The sequence below is a fragment of the Hylaeus volcanicus genome, chromosome 7, assembly GCF_026283585.1.
Source record: "Hylaeus volcanicus isolate JK05 chromosome 7, UHH_iyHylVolc1.0_haploid, whole genome shotgun sequence".
Taxonomy (NCBI): domain Eukaryota; kingdom Metazoa; phylum Arthropoda; class Insecta; order Hymenoptera; family Colletidae; genus Hylaeus; species Hylaeus volcanicus.
The window spans coordinates 19970024-19989533 of NC_071982.1; the positions used below are offsets into that span (position 1 = coordinate 19970024).

The 19510-nt window shown below is 49.0% G+C and overlaps 1 protein-coding gene across 8 annotated transcripts in view; it reads left to right on the forward strand.

The window, feature by feature from the left end:
* The window catches only part of LOC128879323 (sodium/potassium-transporting ATPase subunit alpha), a 79684-nt gene that overhangs the window by 26850 nt on the left and 33324 nt on the right, over nucleotides 1-19510 (forward strand). The window contains exon 1 of one of the 8 annotated variants that reach the window (XM_054128373.1): nucleotides 11107-11240. The exons of 4 other annotated variants lie outside the window; for them this stretch is intronic. In XM_054128373.1, the coding sequence (XP_053984348.1) occupies nucleotides 11229-11240 (12 nt within the window). In that variant the 5' untranslated portion in view covers nucleotides 11107-11228. Of the gene's footprint in view, nucleotides 1-11106; nucleotides 11241-11440; nucleotides 12090-19510 lie in introns of those variants that run through there. 3 more of the 8 variants (XM_054128369.1, XM_054128374.1, XM_054128371.1) reach the window with 3 other exon arrangements.

Below are 19510 nucleotides of genomic sequence, written 5' to 3' on the forward strand. Positions count from 1 at the left end.
TCCAGTTTGGCAACGAGAGCAAAGCATGTTCTTTCCCCGAGGCACACGAGCCATCCTGTTCTCAAATTAGCCTCAGGTTTCGCGTACGCGTTTCCCTTTGGTACCAAATTGAAGCGGAACGTACATGGACGGCGATCAAATGAAATGAAACCTTTACGGCAACCCGAGGCTGGGCTAATAAACAAATAGAAAAGGGAAGCGGAAAACATCCGAGGAAAGGGACAATGGTTGGCGGAATGATAGAAACCTTTTTCTTTCCTATTATTTATTTATACTATTGTTTCGAACGTACTTACAAAGTGTGATATAAATTTACGTATTCGAAGAACAATAAAACTTGAGTTATGTTTTTATAATTATCGAGGCATTCGTTTAAACTATTGGGAATAGTCAAATGACGTCTTTGGTAGGATGAAGTGTTCAACCGAGACTGGTGCGGTAGAAACTTTTGATAACGCACATCGATACCAAATGTTCGATTCGAGTAAGCAAGATTTCCATTCGGAGCGTCTTTTCGCGTTTTGGCTGAGGAGCCCTGGTGACCCGACCACCCAGAATCGAACAGCGCGGGTACCCGAGTGGTGTTTCACTCGGTTCTGTAAACAAGCCCCGAGAAGAACGGAACCGCCTCTCGACAAACTGTTACACCGCGTTATGCATTTAAACGAGTCCTCGAATTAAACGCTCTGGTCGACGAGATAATCAAATCGTTGGCGGACGAGCGAGACGGAGACAGAGCCAGACAATCTGTGTTTCTTTGACCGCCACGGAGAGGGTGTCTCGAAGATTCTTGGCACGCGATCCTTTGTGTCGATTCGCGAATCCATTCCCGTGAACGAAGAGGGGAAAAAGGACGAAACCGTGAAATAAATTTCAGACCACGGCCGCGGCGGACGAGTAGACCGAGAGGCAGTCTCGGAACCCCATTACTTTGCTATTACCCAAAATGATTGCCCTTCTCCCTCGCGTTGTCTCGCAATTCTACGATCCAGGCTTTCGTTTCTGATTCGGTGTCGCGGGATAACCTTTAATTCTCGTATTTTCTTCCAAGCGGAAATATTCGTCTACCCAAAAAAATTGGAGAATCGTAGGTCTCGTAACGTTCCGATTTGTTCAACGTTCGTGTAATGTTTCATCCGGAAACTGCTCGCGTTTCTTTCGTTTCGAATGTGTCAACGGTCGAATTTATTTTGGCCCGCGCGGATACTCGGACGATTGGAGGAAAATTGGTAGAATCGGAGAAAAAAAACTGTCGTATTCAATTTTGATCGGCGTTTAATGGGATGTTTCGTTTCAGCCCCGCAAATCGGATATCGACAGCCGTGGCAATTTTATTCTTCGCCCGCGCTCGGTTCGAATCGAGATTGAATTTCTTTTCGCGCGTTCGTTTGTTTCGCGTCAGGGCGTTGCGGTTTCATCTCGATAAACCTTCGCCGATGGTATCGATGGCGAGACAATTATCAAGCGCCGGCACACGTGCTCCCCTGAACGTGTTGCATATTCGAGACGACGAGTGTGCACCGAATCGCAAATTGCAGCCTCGATGCTCCGATATTGTATGGGTGTTTCGATGCTAGAAACGCACCGCGAATATTTCTTACATCGAGTTAGATTACGCAACCATTTTTAATCGATTAATTTTAACTAACTACAGCAGAGGTTCCCAAACTTTTTAGACCCGCGGCTCCTCCTTTAGTATACAAATTATTTTCGGCGGCTCGTGAACGTGAATCAGTCGCGTTGTGTACAACGAGCTCGTAGACTCGCGTTACTATCAGTTCGTGGTACGGCCACGTACGAGGAAGACCGTGGATACGCAAGTGTGTGTAATCCCTGGTACGCGTACGATCGTCTCGTACCACGCACCATTAGAATCATCTATGACCGCGTACGTGTTCACGCCTCTCAGTGACCATCGATGAGAACATTTTCTGAGCAGCTCTCTAAAAATTTCATAAGCACTAAAAAGTATCCCTCGATCTCGGTAGAAAGAAATAAATAAAGGCTGCTGTCATCAGGCTAACGATCGTGGCCTCGAGAAAGAACTGAAAAATAAATCAGACCTTCTTCCCTCTGCCGTTAGTTTCCCCTGTCTTCGCAACCGATCTCGAACGTATTTCAAGCGTCGTTGTTCGATGAGCCGATCAGAACAAAAACTCATCCCTTACGCGCACCGAAATACATCTTCCGACGTATCGATTCCTTCGACAAGACGCGTTCCTTTAGAAATCGCGTTCCATTTTACGAACAATTGTCTCGCCGGTAGTCCCGAATTTGTCTACGGATTGCGGAGCCCTACAACAATATTCCGCGATATTGCGGACCATTGCGCGTCTGTTTCGAAGCGTTGAGGGCGCACTCGTGGGTCCCCAGCGCGATCGTTTGACACGGTGACGTTAATTAGACAGCGGCAACCAGCGCAGATGCGCTCGAGCTTTGCGACCTAGGAACCAAAGCTGTCCGAATGTTCGAAACGTTTCGAGTAGCTCGGGTCCTGGGCGGAGATGCGACAACTACAGGTAGTAGGACAGTAGAAGGACAGGTAGACGAACCTCGATCGAATTATCTCATCGTTTTGGAAAAATCAGCGTTTCCGCGTTACTCGTCAAAGTTCGACGGCTTGTCGAAAGCGCCTGGTGCCCTCCGACTCGAACAACGTCCACAGTTTTCCATGGAAATTGCGGCGCAATGTTTAGTCGAATTATAGCAACGCAAACAGCGCGGCGAACAATACCGCGGAAACTCGCGGGAATTAAGGGGTTAATTATTAACCCCGTTAAGCAATTATCGGCGGTCAGCGATTCGTACGTCATACAACGACGACGTTGGTAATTGCGACCCATCGAACGCGACCTAACCGGGCATTGTTCGAGTCCCGGAGCGTTTTGGATCTAAAGAAGAGCTCGTTTGTCGGCGTCCAATGTTCGCGATAATGTGCAATAAATCGCACAAGTCCGTACAAGTGCGTTGAATGTATTTAAACTGTTGCAACCTACTGTACACTTTCGTAGTCCACAATTAGTCGTAAATGTAGTTTATCGTCTGACGTATTTGGCGAGGCATTAAATAACGTTACAAGTTAATTATCATCCGTCAAACTACTTTGTATACTAGGTAGACGAGAATCGCACAGGTTAAAGTTACGCGCTATTAGCTTCGATTCTTCTTCCGTCCAAATTCGTTGCGTTAGACGTCGGACTGCAATCGAGTAAATACGAACGATATCGCCGCGTGATCTGGCTGTAACGCGGTCTTGACATTTAGACCTTGAAGTTGAACCAGAAAGTTTCAGTACGTCTCGCGAGTTAAAAGCGATCCAGGTTCTGCGTTGAAGTCGAGGAGAGTAGCATTAACCCATAACGAGATCGATTGCACGCCGTGTGCGAGAAAAAATTCTCAAGCGATAGACAGTTTCAAACTTGGCCCCTAAAATGACAGATCCTACGGCGGGAACGTCAGGAATGCAGGAAGCAACCAGTGATAACGAAAGTGATGTAGAAAACGAGGAAAACATGAATGTGGATATCGAACTCTCAGATGATACACGGAATGAGGTTTTTGAGAATTGGGACGATTGCACTGGGATTGAAAGTGAAATTGAACAAAATTAAAGCGAACCTTTTCCGCTCCTAGCAGTAAAAATTTTCTGAGGAGCGAGCTGCAGACACGCTGTTCGATCATCTTATTTACGCGAATTCAATTACGAATTGGGTGATTTCCATACCAAACATGTCTTTTTTTTTTTATTATTAAAAATGAACAATATAAAGAAAAAAAAATTTCGCTCCTAAGGGCCGTGTTCGAAAAAAATGGCTGTCTCGAGTGGGTTAACGAAAGAGTTAGCTAGTGCACGGGTTGGGCCAATGGAGAGATACGCGCGAAGATAGCTGGAGGCAGCGACACGCGTGCATCCGACTAGCGTGACGGCTCACGTGTTTCGTAACCTACGTAACACACGCAGAAATGCGTGCGCGGCGTGGCTGTGTTTTTCTATCGCCGATTCGTCTCCCTCGCTCTCTCTTTCCCTCTCTGTCGGTTTGTCGGACGAGTTGGAGCGATACGCGAGATTGGCGCAAGGCCAGCCGAGCGATTGCGTAACTCGCGTCGCTGCGAATCGCTCGACTGCTCGATGAATGCCGTGTCTGAGCTCCGGGCTCTCCCTTCCCGGAAGAAACCGACGGAACGGTTCACCTGTTCCAGATCGCTCGCTAGGCTGCTCCGCGTTACGTTTCTGGGACTGTCGGGAATTTTGGAAAATTTGTCCGTCGATGACGTAAACAAAATTTGGCGAAACGTTGAAAATTTTCAGCGACGAGGTGGCCTTCGAATGACCTTGGATACCAAAGTTTATGTTGTCCGAATGCATCATTCCAATCAATCGCTCCATCGCATCCAAAACATACGTGCCGTTAATGTAAATATTCTTGCCCGAGATCATGTTCAAGTTCACCTTGTTGCATCTCGAATCTTGGATCCATATTTGTTAAATTATACAGAATGTTCCAAAAATATTGGAGGTTCTTGAAAGAGGTGGTTCGGGGGGTGATTTGAAACAAATTTTTCCTTAGCGAAAACATTGTTCGAGGCTTCGTTAGAAAGATATCGACAGAAAACAGCGACCAACCAGAGGACGAGTATGTCAGTGGAACGCTCGCAGAGTAGTACAGGTACGCGCTAGACAGCCGCGGTCGGGGTTTTCTGTTAATATCTCCTTAAGGAAGCCTCGGACAACATTTTCGCTAAGGAAAAAGTTGTTTCAAATCACCCTTCGAACCACTCGACTTCGAACCCTTCTCAAGGCCCTCCAACATTTTTGGGACAGCCTATATTTGACGAGTGTCTTGTGACGGAACGCGCACTCAGACATTCCTCGCCCTTGGCGTTTTAGGTACTCCGCGACGCCCTTAGGGGCGTAGACGCGATTCTGTGAAAGCACGTTACAAAGCATGTTACGAAAAGTGCGACTTTCCTACCGAGAACATTGAAAATCGTACGCGTTACTTATTTACGCGCGAACGGTCCTGTCGATTTTTATTATCGTTTTTATTGGAAACACTTGGAACGTCGACGTAAACGTTTAATCGAATCATCTAGATATCAAATTTCATTCGGCTACGTTATTCGGTTTAATCGAGCCAATTGCACCGTACGCGTACATTTCTAGTTCGGCATGGAAATTTCTAAAATTGCTCGGCCATAAGGGCAAACACGGACGGGTTTATTTAAACGTTTTCAATTCGACTCGTTAATGTCGTTTAAATAAATTTGGACAAGGGTTCCCGATAACGTAGTCATTTGCCTTTAGGGAAAATCGTACTTGTCGGCTTAATTTGTATCCCATTTTTCTTCCATTCGGATCAGCTCTTTTATATATCGATCACGATCGTAGCACCGCTCTAACTTCCTCCGACATCTTTTAAATCTTATCGAGGAGACGTTCGAGTCCCTTCGCCGGTATCGCGTGATCGATAAACGTTATCGGGAAACGCTCGATTCTCGCGCAAAATGTGGCAAAATGACCAAGATCGCGTCGACGCTTTAAGTGGCTCTGTTCTCGTTTTACGACGATACGTGTTTGGACGCTTTCACGGCGCGCGGTACCGCGTGCTTGTTTTTTTCTCTCTCTCTTCCATCAAGTTTTTACAGAGAAACGCAAACGTTGTCGCGTGAAACGCGAAACTCGTCGACCGTAAAACGGCGATAAGGTTGCGCGAGCGTTTCGCGAGGCGATACGTATTTTACATCGCGATTCCCGAGGAAAGGCGAAACCCCTTCGAATGAGCTTTCAAACGCGTAATACTTTTCGTTCCACCTCGGCGTCTACGCTCACTCCAATTGCAAATGGATGTTTCGACGGGCTGGAAGATGTACGTAAATGTAAAGGAAACGAATCGTTGCCCTTTTATTTCGTTCTAAATTTTACAACGGATACTGTATCGGCATTAAATAATAAATAAATCAGTGCCACGGTAGGAGGAAGGGTTTAACCGTCGGAAAGCAGTTCTACGAGGTCCGATCGATATCGAAATCTTTCTTTAATCGGTGATCGAGTGACGTTATCCTAGGCGAAGTATCGACTTGGCAAAGACCCTGATATCTTCTTTTTTCATCCTCTCGATATTCTCCGGTTCCTATCAATTCTCTGCCGACGCAGAAGCCCGACTCACCGCCCGATTTTTCATCCCTCCCTTCCTGTTCACGTCCAGACGAAACCGAACATCTCTGGAATAAAATTAAAACGGTTCCTCCCTCGTTCTTCCACTCCAAACGAATTTTCCCTTTCTTTAACGAGCGACGATTCGCTTGTATCGTCGGACAATTCCCCGAATCGACGAATTGTTTTCGCGTCGTTGTTTCGCGTCGTGCCATAGGATTCGATGCGCTGCTTATTTTTTTTTTCCGTCGTCGACGCAATTAGGACTTGACCTATTTTCGCCGGTGATCCCAGCGCTCTGGCCCGTTGTTCGACGTATCTAAAGCGACGAAATCGTTCGGACCAGAGATCGATGAACCAAGGGCGCGCCTGTATTGTAAACCGTCGAGATTAATGGTGTTGTAGCAAGGACACGACGAACAGAGTGATTGTCGCCGTACGACCCGGCTGGATAATATTCCCAGCCCCTCTAGATTACGACGTGTTCGTTCCCAATCCGCGTTAGGCTATACTTAAAACAACACGTTAGGGCCGTACAACTTCGGCACGTCGTGGCGCGATGCGGTTAGCGCCACCGTGGATCGTGTCGTCGCGGATATTTAAAAAATTCTTATCTGGCGTAAGTAGTTTACAACAGTTTGACGAGTGCGATAAGATCAAACATAGGCTCCGACGTCGTGGGATTTTTCAAGTTCCCTGGTAAACCGTTGCACGAGTTGCAAGAGTTAGCAATAAAGTGTGACGTCCGAACGTTGCGGTAAATACAGGGTGAGCTCCTGACGACCTCGAATAACTCGTAAAATATTCGTCGTTCGACGAAATGTTTCAAACGAGAGTTGCATGGATCTAGGGGAACACGCGGTACTCTAATTTGGTCTCCAGGGCAAACGGTTAAACTATTTACGTTTGTTTTCCACCGTAAAAGTGTTTCTCGAATAACTCGGCAAAGCGCGAGTGAGACATTTAATCGTCCAGAGTCCACAGTAGGCAGACTGCTGAATATCTTGCAGTCGGTTCGAGAGCAGGACAGTTCGCCTAATCGGTCGGAGTGGCGGTTATGCAAATTTAATTTGCACGTGGTGCAAGCGAATCGCAGGCAGGCAAGCGTGTCAAGGTTGCGGCTGGCCGATTTTCCAGGATCGTTTCCAAGTTCATACCTCTGGGGCGACGGTGACGAGTGTCCCCGTGACTCGGGACGTTTTCCCTTTGACGCGGGAACGGCATTCGATTATCGACGAGTGGATGCCTCTCTGCCCCCAGGTCGCGCGTCGCGCTCTCTTTCTTTTTCTTGACGGTCTCGGCGCACCTTGCTCGTCCCGCCTTTCTCACCTGAACACCACCCCAGCCGCGTCTTTTCCCCTGGCTCTCTAAAGTTTTCTCTTTAACCCTCGCTGTTTCACTTTTCCCGCCGTTTGCGGCCCGGCCCTATCTACCACCCCCGAGGCTGACGACCATAGAGACTCGTTTTCGGTTCGGGGCGGACCTCGCAGCTCGTGAAAAGCTGCAGGGAACGAAAGCAATCTCCATACTTCATTTCGGTACCTCCGAAATTTCTGCTTCGAAACGATAGACGGACTCGGTCGACGTCGAATAAAAATCTGTCGGTTCTCGAACGAACGAAAATTACCACGTAATAAAATAGAGGAAAGTCCTCGAAGACGGAAAAGTCGAGAGAAGCCAGGACTCCTCGAGCCCCCGGACGAATGGTTTCGCGGACTCCGGCGGACCGACAATTTTCCACGAGTTACGTAACAAGACCATCCTCGAGACACTCGACTTTCCCCCAGTTTTCGAAAGAACTCTCTTCCAGGCCGGAACGACAAGCATCTTCGCCTCGGGTAATGACGTCGACGGGTTCCTCTTCACTTTATCTCCCCTTTTTCGCTCTCCCGTGACATTTGTCAGGCGTTATCGGTTCCCATGGACCGAACTCCGCGTCTTCCAGGTCTTTTTGTCGCCAAAGTGGCCGGTGCACGACAATGAACCGGGCCAGACGACGTCTGGAGAGGAGGGGAACGGGATAGGAGGGAACAGGAGTGGAGAAGGGTAGGTTTTTTAAGTCAAGGGTTTCAACTCCGAGAATAATCCTGGTCCGCAACATGGAACCGCATTGTCGACCAACGCGCCGCCCGGAAGTTACGTAACGAGTTGTTTCAGGGACTTTAGCCTAGCCCAGTTCCGCGGAAGCGTTTCCACCCCCTAACAGAGAGGATCGATCCGACTAACGCTTCGATAATCGGCGTCGAGCGCGCTCTTCTTTTCGCTCGTTCTTTGATATTTCGTCTCGTTTATCCGTATTTTCGATGGGCGATCGGAGTTGGTGAAATAGGATCGATAGCCGTTGGAATCGTCGGATTCTTAGGCACGGATTCGCGTAAAATTTTATATGGTACCGAGGCTAGGAGACCGCTGCACTACGGACCGAACCGGAATACCAAGTAGCCATGTGGAAGATTCAAGAAACGCAGTTCCATTTCCCACGAAGCTTCCAGCGATCCTTTGTTTATCCTCGGCTTCGCGCTCGGGATAAAGCCTGATTCCACAGCTTTGACCAACGGTGTCAACGGCGCGGGATAAACTTCGATCTTGCCTCTCTCTCTCCGTGCAGTCTCGTCTCGTGATCGGCGCAGGAAAAGTTAACCCGGCGCGAGATCGCGAGCAGCCGAAGAACACGATCGTTCGATTCTTCGTACGTAAGAAATTACTCCGGAGTCGTTATCGCGACGTCGATATCGACGCTTCTGCGTGGCGTCACGAGCGGTCGCGCGCGCGCGCGCCCCGAGCGGATTCCCGAGGATGGAACGCGTAACAGCTGGATCGCTGGCAACGACAGAAGTAATTACCAAGTAATTCCGACGATAACCCGAGTCACGGGGACGGCACGAAGTCTGGAAACGACTGGACTCGAGTCGTTGTCTAACGAGGCGCGACGAAGGTACGGGGAGGACGGTCGAGCCGGCGTTGATAGCGGTCCTATGATTAGATCGCCGACGACCAGGGAACCTCGGTTGCCGATTCAATTTCCTCCTAAGACCAAACTGCGCCACGTACCGATGTCGTCTCGTTCCAGAAACGGAAAGAAGAAATCAACGCCAACGGGCAGAATCGTGATCGATTTCATTTTCAGTCGCTGTTGCCCTGCAGAAACGACGCGATGATCAAGGAATATCCGACGTCGATGCCGAGACCGATCCCTGTTTTCGAAGCAATCCATTAGAAGAGCGCTAGCGAGACGCCGAAAGCAAATACGCGGACGCAAGTCCTATTCGAACGTAGGACGAGAATGGCACCGTAGAAATCGAGAAACTCGTTTTCGAATCCACCCTTTTCACCTTCTTTTTTTTCCCCGGCGAATTTCAACAACAAGAAGCTGACTTCGCGAAAACGGGAGTAAAGAGGCACTTACTCCAGAGCCAAGATGGAATTTCTTTTTGGTCGGTCCGAAGAGATTCTTCAAAGACATCGATTGCTCCGACGTCGCGCCCCTACCGATTCGGAGCGAAATTCAGCCTATTATTCTCTAGGTTGCGATAAACGCAACTCCCTTCTGTAAGCATGCGTCGCCACCATTGTCGAAGCTAAACCCCGTAACGTCGATACCAAGTGGATGAGATGGTCGCGTTACAGGAGAAGTAATGGCAAACTGGGAATAACGCGGTATTCGATCATCCCGGCGGGAAACAGGATCCCGTAGAATACACATAGTCCCTGGTTAGGCTCGGAAAGAGAGGATCGTTCCTCGTAACCTGCAAGACGGCATATTTGCATGGCGAAGCTGGGTAGGGGAGCCAGGAAAGCATACAGGGTCTGAGCGGAGAAGCGACAGGGAGAGAGAGAGAGAGAATAGCGCGAGTAGAGTCGGTCGGTCGGCCAAAGCGCCGTGTGGCGCGTAGCCCAGTAGCACAGATCGCGATGCATCGGTTCTCATCTGTACCCTCTGCACCCAAGACATCGCAGAGACTCAACCCTTAACTAGACGACAGTCACCCTTGACGAACGCGGATCCCCCGCGACGAGTTTCTTCACCCTTCCGGTCGTCTCGGTGTCCATTTTGACGTTTGACGCGCTCCTCTGTTCCCTTCGTCGGCCTCGAGCAGTCGTTTCCGTTCGAAAATCCCCGGAACAGTTGCTTCTCGTGACACCGCGACCCCGTTCCCTCCCTCGTTCGTCTGTCAGACGTCGTACGATCGACCCAGAGTCGCGGGAGTATTTCCCTTGCCCTTCCAATTAATCCCATCGACATGGCATACTTCTCGCCAACAAATTTGTCCAGGGTGGTTCCGCGGAGGGACCGAGTCGGGTGTATCCGGAATCCCGTTTCCGGACATCCGCGTCGAAGTGAGAGCCACTGACCATGACGGTGGAGCGTGCGCCGTCGCGTTTGGGGGCGCGGACTGCCGCTTGAAACGGGGTTCCTCTAGGATAAGGGTTGGAACGGAGAGTGGGGTGTCAGCGGATGGGGGATGCGGGGCTGTAGGTAGCGATGGGACGTCGAGTCTCCGTATCATGCAAATTTCCGAACAACTTGGTCGAGGATTGCGCCAACATTTTTTTCAGTTCGTCGAGCAGCGAAGATGCTCTCTCGGACTCTTAGCGAGCGTTACCGGGTCGTAGAAAGATCTCTTTCTTTTCTAGCCATAGGGGCAAAGGTGGCACCCGATGCGGAAGCTACGCGAGAGACTTTTTCGAGGAACTTTGACATCCAGGGCTCGCGAAACGTTCCAAGGTGGTCCGAAGGAGTTCCGTGGACGCGACTCGCGCGTTGAGTCCATCAGTAGAGAGCTGTAGGCTTCCGCGAGTCTCGTCGGTCGGGTGGTGGCGCTCTAGGTGGTTACGCGGAAGTGGGGACGGATCGAGATCGCGGAACGATGGTGGGGACACCCGCTATACCCGTGCACAGCGGGTTGGTTGGGCGAGGAAGGGGTTGCCGACGGTGGTGGGAACGGACGTGGTGGGGAGCGGACGGGTCGATGATGCCGGCGGTCCTCGACGACTCGAAACGCCAGTCAGTCTCTGGTCCTCCCGAAGCCGCGCTGTTAACCTTCTATCTCATCGAACACCGCTCGCCGCAGCCATGGGTGACAAGGTTTGTGATCGCTTAGACGGCAAATCTCCTGTCTCTGACACCGAGTCTCCGCTATTAGAGAGCTTTCCTTGCTTTGCCCAGCCAAGAGATAGAGAGCAAATAGAGTGTGCGTGCGCGCGCGTGAGAGAGAAGAACGCGCGAGCTGAGCGTTTGCAGAGTGCGAATGAGAACGAGAACGAGTGATAAGCGCGAATGGGGATAGAGACCGGAGGATAGAGGTTGTTTAACGGGGAATTCGTCAACGGGAACACGGGGACGTATAACGGAGTTTCTATTGTGTGACACACGGTGCTCGTGCGCGTGTTTCGTGCTCGGGGAGCTATCACCGAGGGGGCCCTCGTCCACGGAAAGTTTCACCCCGGAACGATCTCTCGGGGTTCTCGAACGTTTTCTTTTTATTTATTTTTTATTTTTTATTTTTTTTTTTGAAAATTGAAGTCATCGAAAGGCCAGGAAACGAAAGGAGGGAAAGAGAGCGCGGGGGCGCGCGAGAGAGAGGCGAGGCTGTGGTGTAACCACTGCTAAAGAGGAGCTTCGATCGAGGAAAGGAGGGGGAGGGTGGGAGAGAGCGAGAGGAAAAGGCGAAGAGAGACAAAGATGGGTCGTGCCTCGGCAACCTCCCCGCGATCCTCTCTCTTCTTTCTCTCCTCTCGTGCTTTCTTTCCGCGTCGAACTCTCGCGGAATCCGCGCGAAACAGTTCTTCCCAGTGATCCGTTCTGTCAGTGTCGTTTCCAGGAAAGCGAGGAACCTCCTCGGCTCGGAAAAGCTCGTCCCTCCCTCTCCGTTTCTTTCTCCTTTCTACTCGGTACATCTTCGTCTTCTCGGACCGGTCCAGCGAGCGGAACATGGTAACGTTTCATTTTCTAAAACTCGTTTGACCTCTACCCCTTCTACATTCTTCCTAGTCCCAGTTCATCGCCGAGTAGGACGTCGATTCCGCTATCGGATGATATACAATAATTCTACGCGGTTAGTCCTGTTCTACCTTCGTCGATACCGCGTAATCGTTTACCTGGACTCGATCGAATTTTCCTGACAGAGGACACCCTCGTTCGCGCGTGTCCCTTTCATTTTCGAGCCCCGTTCTCACGGTCTACCCGCGTCACGGGAAGCCCTGTACACCGAGGACACCACGCTGCGACGGGAACGATCTTTCCCGTCTCCTGCGGCAGTGCTTCGATCGCGGATTACGCGTGGTCCGCTGACCCAATTGTGCTCCAAGTAGTTTTTAGGCGTCGTAGAGAGTGCGGGGTAGCCGGGGAAAGAAAGCTCGGAAAGAGTCGTTGCTGGTTTTTTGGGGGTGGAGAGAAGTAGTTCGCGAGGTGTTGGTGAGGGTGTTGCAGCCCGACGCGCACGCGTCGCGACCAGCTGCAGACTTTCCGAAGGGACGTCGCGATTTTTCGCGTGAATCCTCGTTGGCCGCTCTTTCGGATCCGTTTCCACGTAAATTCCAGGCTCGCTTCGTGCTCCGTTTCGTCTCCGATCGAAGATCCCCGATCGCTAGGAGGCCTCGAAAACGATCTCCCAACGGGTGGCGGGACGATAAAACGGGCCTCTCTCGTCGGAGCAGATAGGATCGTCCAGAGACATGTTCGCCGAAATTGCGAGCGCGTCTAGTGATTTTCCGGTAGCCGCGCTTCTGCGCAGATCCGCGATCGTCCAGCGGCGAACTCTCCGCTCCGCGATCTTCCGTCTCGATATTCTCGACTGTTCGCGCTCGAAACCTCCCTTAATTCGATCGATCGCCGCGGCAGAAAATAAACCGCCGCACGGAGACTGGTATTTTTAGCGAGCTATTAAAGTTCACCTTTTGCTAGGCTGCGCGCAAACTCGCTGGAAGCAAGGATGTCACGGATAACGATGGACCGAGGCGCTTACGGAATACCTGGGAGGATTCCTAAGAGATCCTGTCGCGATCTAGCGTTGACCGTCTGGTAGTCTGAAACGTGCGTCGCGTTATCTAGACGTACGACAGTTTCGCGACACGCCCTTTTCTTCTCACCGTCCATTTTGACCCCTCGTCGACGATCCAGCCGCGCTCGATTTAGAAATCAGAAGATTCACAAAGGTTAGGATTCGTCGTGTGGGTGCTAGGACGATCTATACTCGGGACGACGGAAGGGCTTCGCTGTCCAGGATCGATCCGTCGATTTGTACGCGTGCACCGCCGTAGTCCACTGCCTCGGCAGCGCGGTTAGAATCAGGCCAGTTTTCACTGCGACGAACACGGGGGCTGAGAGGCCCAAGGACGGCAGCCGTCAATTGAGAAGGTCGATCTTTTTAAGAGGCCCTTGCCGGCGTTTTTCATTCATTCAGATTTCTTCGGGCGACTTCCGCCAGTCGATTATCGGCGCGGAGCGGCGTGCGCGCGTGCTGTCTGTGCCTGGCTTTCTGGAAATTTAGGTCGCCGCGGAAGTTTCGTCGATTCCCGTAGATCTGCCAAATCCGTTTCTTCTTTCCCTCTGCTATTGTCTGGAATACTAATCGGATCCGGAGATGATCAAACGCGAGGTGCCCGTCGGACTCTGTCACTCGGTTTTCCGGTCGTGTTCACGGTATTCCGCTTTTAAATTCTCGTCAATATCGAAAGGCGCATGGTTGCGTAATACTAACGGCGATAAATTTGCCTATCGACGCTACCTCGCCGTATGGTTAGAGCCGCGAAGCATCCATCAGCAGCGATGATTGGCATCCTTTTTTTTTAAATTGATCTTTGCGATACGGAATTAGGAGACGCGGGCTTACGTAATCCTATAGTGATACGATACAATTTCAACCTGTGACCTTCGACCGCGAAAGGGACCTGCGCCCTTCGCGGAGCGTTCGGATCAGTTGCATAACACGGTGACGTTCGTGTTCATTCAACGCTCGCGCGCACCGGCTGTCGGCGGATCGATTACGCGATACAATAAACGGAAAGAATGAAATCGGCGAGCGTCATGGCGAGGCCTTTGCCGACCTTTGTAGTTGCGGAATCGACGATCCGGCCGATGCTGGAACTCGCCTGTCCGCGAATCGATCGTCCTCGATGGGAGCTGCGCCTCTAACCCTGTGGCTGTCCAACTTCCGCTCGGAACGTTTCCCAAATCCCTTTTGCACTCTGCAGATCGATTTCGCTCGTTCCAAAGGTCTCGTCCCGGAACCACGTCCACCAATGTCGATAATTAATTAGAACTACGATAGATCCACCACGTCTAGGCAAGGGATTAATTTTGCCAATAGTTCGTCGATGTCTTCTGTATATGTATTCTGTATATGTCTTCTGTTCTCGATACGAACGACGATGGAACACGCATTTCCAATTGTTTCTAGAGCTTAGACTTCTCAAGCACCGCTTCCAAGCTCCTTATCTTCCTGCCCACGTGGCGTTAGAGATAAGTAGGTACACGTCAGAGATTTATCAGCAAAGGAAAGGAACGTTTCGAACGCGGAAACGGGCTCCACAGGTCGAAAACGACTCGTTTCACGATCCGTAAATCGACATAGACACGATCCGTCGAATATATCTACTCGCGAGACGCCAGTTGCGTAAAATTATTCCCCCTGGTCGCATCGCACCGCACTTAGCGTTTCTCGTACGGCTTGCTCCGAAGCACAAAACGGTCATTTCCGTCGGAAGTGTTTCCAACGACCTCGCGCGAGACAGGGACACTAGGCTGAACAGGTTCTTAAGACGACCGCGGTTGGATGTTGCCTAGAAATTAGAAGTTCTGGAAAAGCCTCAAGAGTCCTGAATGATCTAACCCGGAGACGACGTTCGTTCAGGCAAACGTTCGTTGTCCATCTCCGATCTAATCGATCCGAAAGCCTACGCGAGTTTAAAGATCCTAGACGAAAGTGCAATTGCGAAATAGTCCAATTAGAATGGCAGCCGAGTGTCCCCAGTGCTCCCGAGAAATTTCAATATTCGATGACCCTCGAGTTGTCTGGGCTCGACGAATCTGTTCCGATGAATCTGTTGTGTCTAGAGCCTCGAGATTGTTTCAAGATCTTGGTTCGGTCGGTCGATATCGATCACTCCGCGAAGCGTTTAAATCGTCGAAAGAAAAAGCTGACAGAAAGCATCGAACGCCCATTAACAGTGGCTCGGCGAAGACAGACGGAGTGGTTGTAGATGGAAGGGCCGCAGACTAGATGGCGCCCAAGCTTGCCTTCTGGGGTGCCTATCGATCCTAACCTATTTATAATTCCTCTGACATTACGATTCGTATGATAACGTCGGCAAATTTTAACCCCGAACGCCTACCTTCACCGCTCGTCCACGGATCACCTTTCGATTTGTCTTCGATTTTTTAAAACTTTATTATGCCTGTACTACGCTTACGCTCGCTGTTTGAAATCTGATCGTTATCTTATCCTTAGAGGGTATTATCCTTAGGTAGTTGGGAATCGATCGAGTAGGTTACGTTCTTATGGAAATCACGTTCGTACGCTGTTTTGTAGGCGTAGGGGTACTCGGGTCGCGATATATTGGTTGCAGCACGGAGTTTGTAACTTTTACTGGGTCGAACTAGTTCCAATGAATTTTAGATCGTAATTATACTGTACGGAATAATTAACTACTGGATGACGAGCACTGCGCGTGGTACAGCCTCCCCTTCCAAAGACAATTATGTGCGTGGATAACTGGTCGGAATTATTAAAATGTCCATTACGCCCGCGCATTCACGGTAATTTACCGATACTTATTTTTCGGAATATACGGATCTCCGATGGAACAGTCCATTGCTAGGGGTTAACACTCCCGAGTGGTGTCGGGCAGGTTGGGTTCGCGATACACCCTGCACCTATAATTATCTCTACCTCTACGCGCCATAGTTTACTCGCTCCGTCGATTCGAATTCTGTACAACTCGAGTACTAATAATAAAAAAAAAAAACATTCTACGTAAAAAGAAGTTGTACCAGTGACGAGTTAAAAAAAGAAAGTGCCGCCTACGCGAGTCGTGAATTTCTCGATCGCAGACGTAGTGGATGTATTTAAAGGACCTTGTTTCCGACACGACTTTCCTCTTTGAAAGAACACTTTTACTTCGGTGCTGACGGACCACCGCAACGGTTAGCCTCTTTGTGGTTTTCATAGCGAAAGGGTTGATTCTTCGTACACCCCCTCGCGAATGCAAGTACTTTCCCCTGGACGATGGAAATACACGCTGCGCTATCGATTCGTGTCATTTACGTGCGGGGACTCGGCGTTTCGAGCAACTTCTCGCGACATCGGTGGAATTATTCATCCGATTCGTTATCCTGAGAAATATCGGAGCGAGTTCGCCTCGATCTACTTTTTCATCGCTAACGAACGAGAAATGTGTGATTCGTTTGGTCTTCGTAAACATATATTACCGACTGGAAGAGTCGTCTGTCGTAAGCTCGAGATAATCCGTTGCGTTGCCTTTCGTAACCGTCAATTATTCCTTATCTCGCGCATCAAACGTGTGATTTCGTTTGCTGTTTCGCAAATTAAAACCACATACTTGATAGCTGCGTATCAAGCATAACTGTCGTGAAAATGAAAATTTACAATGATTCAATTACAGCGTGTGTAAATGAACAACTTATCCTCTTAATGACGACTGTGGAAAATCGAGTAGGGAAAAGGTCGCAAACAAAATTTACAAGTAGGAAGACGATTACTATTTACCTCGTTACCTATTCTTTGATGAGATTGTCAGGAATAAAAAGAAATTGTACTCCTTTCGCTTTCTTCGCGACGGACGCCTACGAGGTTTCGTTCGTTCCCGTTTTAATCGAGGAATCGATAACAGAGACGGCAACGCTCGTCGATTCCGGAAACGGGAGCACGGAAACCCTCCGTGTCCTCGTTCGATGGGATCGATCGGCGACGAGGACCTTGGCGTTCTCCGGTTCCGTCGATTTCGTGAATCCCCTGCAAGCACGACTCATTTATCCTGCATGAACCCAACAGAAGCGATTTCTATTCCGTTCCTATTTTTTTTTCTTCCATTTTTCGTTTCGTTTCGCCAAAGGAATCGATCACGGTGAATTACGCCAGAGAAGGGCGGGACTCTTATCTATATAATAATTGCCCACGAAATTAGTAAAAGCGTTAAAAAATCGGTGATATTTGCTCTACGAATTCGATCTCACTCGTCGTTTGCCATCGCAAATGAAAGTTTAGCCCTCTCTGGAATGTAACCGTCAGTGGGTTAAGTCATTAACGCCAAATTGTTGCATGACGTATCATGCACGAGAAATTGAATAATGACGTGCCTATGATAATTATCTGGCGTCCAGCGCGCATCTCAGCGAGAGAGATATTTTTAGCACGCGGTCTAGTGCTTCGTTCGTAGCGTTTTCAGTTGGTATCGTAGAATCTTAGAGATTACGTAGAACGACGTTGGAACGAGTAGTCGGGTAGACAGCATTTTTTTTTTATTCAATCACGATCAACACATTTATTTGTCCGAGGTTCTAGGATCGAGAAACGCGAGATGGAAAAGTAGTTCTCAGGGGCTGTAGAGGTGTTTTTTGAAGCTACAGTACGCTATTAAAACAGTGCAGGAGTCATGTAAGACGATGATAAGCAGTAGTGCGATAACTTTGTGTAATAAGTTACGTACTTTAAATGAACGAATATATAAACGATGGAAAACTAGAATTATCCTCTCTCGTTCACGTCGAGCCTAAGTGGTTCCAATTTGGAGACTGGTCGTCCTCGACCAGAGTCCATTCGCTCCCGTTGGGCGAGAAAGAAAACGGCCTGGAAATCCCGCGGAAATCCGAATGCTGTAATAGCCCCTTCAAAGACTTCTGCTTAGAGCGTTTGCGGGCTTCGGTTAAACCAATGTTTCCCCTTAACGAAGTAAGTCGACGGTCGTTGGCCCGCAAAGGGATTGCCCTTTTCTCTCTGTGCTTCAACGAGAGTGGGATCGCGGTAGCCGATGGCCTACGAACCAAACCGCGAATACCATTCGTTCTCGCAGTCGGTGATTTTTTCTCAACGAAACTTTTCTGTGAATTCTCAGCTTTCGAAACGAATGTCACGTTCCGGTTTCAGCTCCGGTAACGAAACGTAACAGATTCTTTGACTAGACGATGACGATAAATCGAGGATAGACCACTCGTCGAGTAAAAATTGCAACCGAGGAATATATACATACCGATCTATTACTATAAAATTTGTTCAACGCATACGTGGATTGCAGAGTATTTGGCAGCGTTGGTAAACGTTTAGCTACTTCGTAGAGCTAAGCATCAAAGTTGTTAAGTGCCAGAATAAGAGATATCGCTACAAAAGAATTAGCAGGTTATTTTTGAATGACCTAACGCCTCGACTCGGCCGTTCCGTGATCGTTTCTCGACGAAATCGTGACTCTTTAGAAAACCCGAGCACGTAATAAATTACGTACGATAAATTACACGTAATCGACAACAGGGCTGCTCCTAACATGGATAACGAGTTTGACGAACTGTGATTAAATGCGCAGGAGCCTGTGTTTAGTTCGGCTGGAAATTTACCTGAACCGAGTCTCGTTCTATCGTTGTTAATTTCACGCGAATTTCGGAACGTCGCGTTAAGTAGTCAAATTTTTTCAAAATTACGTAACTTCGACGTTACGTCTGACACGTCGATTTACCAAAAAACCAGCGCGATCCGGTCAAGCAGCCGATGAAAAAATATTTACGGATTTACATTTGCACGCACGGTAGCCAGCAACGCGATGTATTTTCGTGACTACAAAACAATCCAATAGCTCATCGCTCGTCGATAATGTTCAAAGAGTACACTGAAACGTAAAAAATTATCTTCGGAAGATTGTAGCTTGTTCAATTAGAGGTTCGAAGGTACCGAGTCCAAACGGAAATCGGGGACGTAGGTTTCGGGTGAGCTTCGTTCTTTAAGCAATACTCATTTTGAGCTGGTAACATGCTGACAAATTTATGGACAATATTATGGTGTCGACGAATATTGAAAGAGTACCTTTAACCACCCGCTTTATCCGACAAGAGTAGTTAAAGTTTCGTGTATTGCTTATCAAAGAGTTATTTCGTAGTCCACGTGCACGTTGAACGTTTAGCCTGACACCTTTCGACATTTCTTTCGTTTTTCCAAACCGTGTAATAACTGTTCCCAGAATTATTTCGAGCAGTTTGTCTTCGTTGAGAAAAAATCACCGACACGTCGGATGCACTTAACCTTGCATCGCAAAAGCCTCCTTTTAGATACTATTATCGCCGCGAGCACAATCTCGTACTGAGAAGCATTTTATCATCGGAGCGAATGCGTTTACAAACACTGTCGAAAGTTT